The following is a 2,500-nucleotide window of genomic DNA, read 5'->3' on the forward strand; positions in this document are numbered from 1 at the left end:
TTTTCCTTTACTGGCAGAAACGAAAAGCCGGAGGACTTGTTGCGGTCCAGCGGGGTAACGAAAGTGGTCACGGTCCGGCACCCTTTGTCGCGCCTCCTGTCCGCCTTCCGGAACAAGCTCGGCGGCGGCGACGTCATCACGCCAGACCCCGCCATGTAATTCGGGAGGACTTCTGCGTAACGTGTTGCTTGGGTTGGTCGTTGGTACTGACTGGGTCGTTTATATTATATGCTTCAATGATTCATAGAGGTATATAGGCTCACTCCAATAGCTAAACACACAGACACACGTATAAGTGTACACACACACACACACACACACACACACACACACACACACACACACACACACACACACACATATATATATATATATATATATATACACCTACACACACACACACACACACACACACACACACACACACAAACACACACACACACACGTATGTGTGTGTGTCAGTACGTATTCATGTATGTATGTATGCACGAATGTATACTTACATATAGTTTTCAGCCAACAAATAAACCATTAAATAGCACACCAAAAACGGAGAAGTAACATGAAAGGCCAAAGGCAGAGAGAAGCAGACAGACGAAACAAGGAAACGGCCCGATCTAAGAGGTTCCGACCCGTAGGTTCCGCTTCATGAGCTCCGTCCTGAGGCACTTCGGCGTGCGCGCGGCCCGGGGCGAGCCAGCCTCCGTTTCCTTCCTCGACTTCATGAAATTCGTTGTCTTCCAGGTGGTAAGGAACTTTCCTTTCGGTCCTTTGTCGGATTAAAGCATCAAGAGGCTTCTTATGATCATTTGTCTGATTCCATTTGTTTTGCTTTCCTGTTTGTGTTTGTGTTTTCTGTCTTTCTGTTTCATGAAGGGGAATTCCGCGGCATTCGTTAATATATGAAAAAAAAAAAAAAAAATAGAATATCAGATGCAATAGATAACCATTTCTTCAGTCTTAAAATAGCAGAGACACATATGTCTCCTGCTGGAGGATTACTATAAGTGTAATTTGCTTTTACACTCTAATTGCAAGACAAACAATCAAGAAGGCAACACAAGGTATGATACCGAAAATGTATTGGAATCCCTTTGATGTAGAGAAAGACCGACCTTATGTGTGTATATATATATATATATATATATATATATATATATATATATATATATATATTTGTGTGTGTGTGTGTGTGTGTGTGTGTGTGTGTGTGTGTGTGTGTGTGTGTGTGTGTGTGTGTGTGTGTCTGCATACTCACTCACATATGCATACATTTTCCTTATCACTGAGAATTGCGCAAGGTACTTGGCTGACACGACTGCCTTCCATCGTTCTGTTTCGGCTTTTGTAACAAACTGCTCTTTCCTTTTACTTCCACCTCTTCAATGGGCATAACCTACGTTCATTACAATCTAGCAACATGTTCACTTCCTGCCGAATCTTTCTTGTAAATATATTATAGCAGCATCTGCCCTCTTTCACTTCTTTAATTAAGATTATGGTGAAAGGGGCGTTTGCCCTATCGGAGACTTGTTCACAGATCTCTCCTTTGTCGCGAAGGTTATGGGCTGGGATGTTAACTTGAACAATATTATTATTGTTAAGGAAGCACCCTTTCACTGACCCTGAAATTGCCTAAATGACCTTTTTAGATGCTTGTGAACTGAGACGTCTATGTCGAATCATTTACCAAACGATGCAGTTCACAGGGAGGAAAAACAGCCGAAATACCGCCCACTTATTGGCCTCGGTGGATGTTATTGCGGGTAGTGATTAAGGCGGAAAGCTACCGATTGCTAATATTCCCCCAACCCCCTACCACCTACCACAGGACAGCGGGGAGAGGATCAACGAGCACTGGCGGCCTTACTCCTGGAACTGCCAGCCGTGCGGCGCCTCCTACGACTACATCGTCAAATTGGAGACCTTCGACGACGACCTCCGCTTCATCGCCAACGCCACGGGCATCAAGGAGTTCAAGGCGACCATCCGGGAGAACCAGAGTCCGGCCCGCGAGCAGGACACCGAGGACTTCAGCAAATACTTCGAGGATTTCCCCGAAGACCTGCTGAGGGACGTTTACAGGATCTATGGCTACGATTTCATGCTTTTTGGTTACGAAATTCCAAGTTTTTTGTTGAAGGTTGTGGATGCTTAGAGAGATAGATAGATAGATAGATAGATAGATAGAGAGAGAGAGAGAGAGAGAGAGAGAGAGAGAGAGAGAGAGAGAGAGAGAGAGAGAGAGAGACATTGACAGACAGCCAAGACAAAGAGAGAGAAGGGAGGGGGGGGGGAGGGGGAGAAAGAGAAAGCGAAGGAGAAAGAGAGAGAGAGAGTGAGTGAGAGATAGTGATTATTTTTGTTACTGTCATTATTTTGATTGCAGTTATAAGTGTTATTGAAACTGCTGTTATTGTTATTATCTTTTACTGTTATTATTGTTGTGTTCATCTTTATTACCATCATTATTATTATCATTATCATTAAAATCATCATT

General features: G+C 43.6%; 1 protein-coding gene across 1 annotated transcript in view; it reads left to right on the forward strand.

Annotated features, from left to right (window-relative positions):
- The window catches only part of LOC125044089 (carbohydrate sulfotransferase 14-like), a 29,770-nt gene extending 27,612 nt beyond the window's left edge, over positions 1-2,158 (forward strand). The window contains exons 3-5 of the mRNA XM_047640534.1: positions 18-155; positions 639-747; positions 1,832-2,158. Of these exons, the coding sequence (XP_047496490.1) occupies positions 18-155; positions 639-747; positions 1,832-2,158 (574 nt within the window). The remainder of the gene's footprint in view (positions 1-17; positions 156-638; positions 748-1,831) is intronic.
- Positions 2,159-2,500: the final 342 nt, after the last annotated feature.

The sequence above is a fragment of the Penaeus chinensis genome, chromosome 35 (genome assembly GCF_019202785.1).
Source record: "Penaeus chinensis breed Huanghai No. 1 chromosome 35, ASM1920278v2, whole genome shotgun sequence".
NCBI classification, from domain to species: domain Eukaryota; kingdom Metazoa; phylum Arthropoda; class Malacostraca; order Decapoda; family Penaeidae; genus Penaeus; species Penaeus chinensis.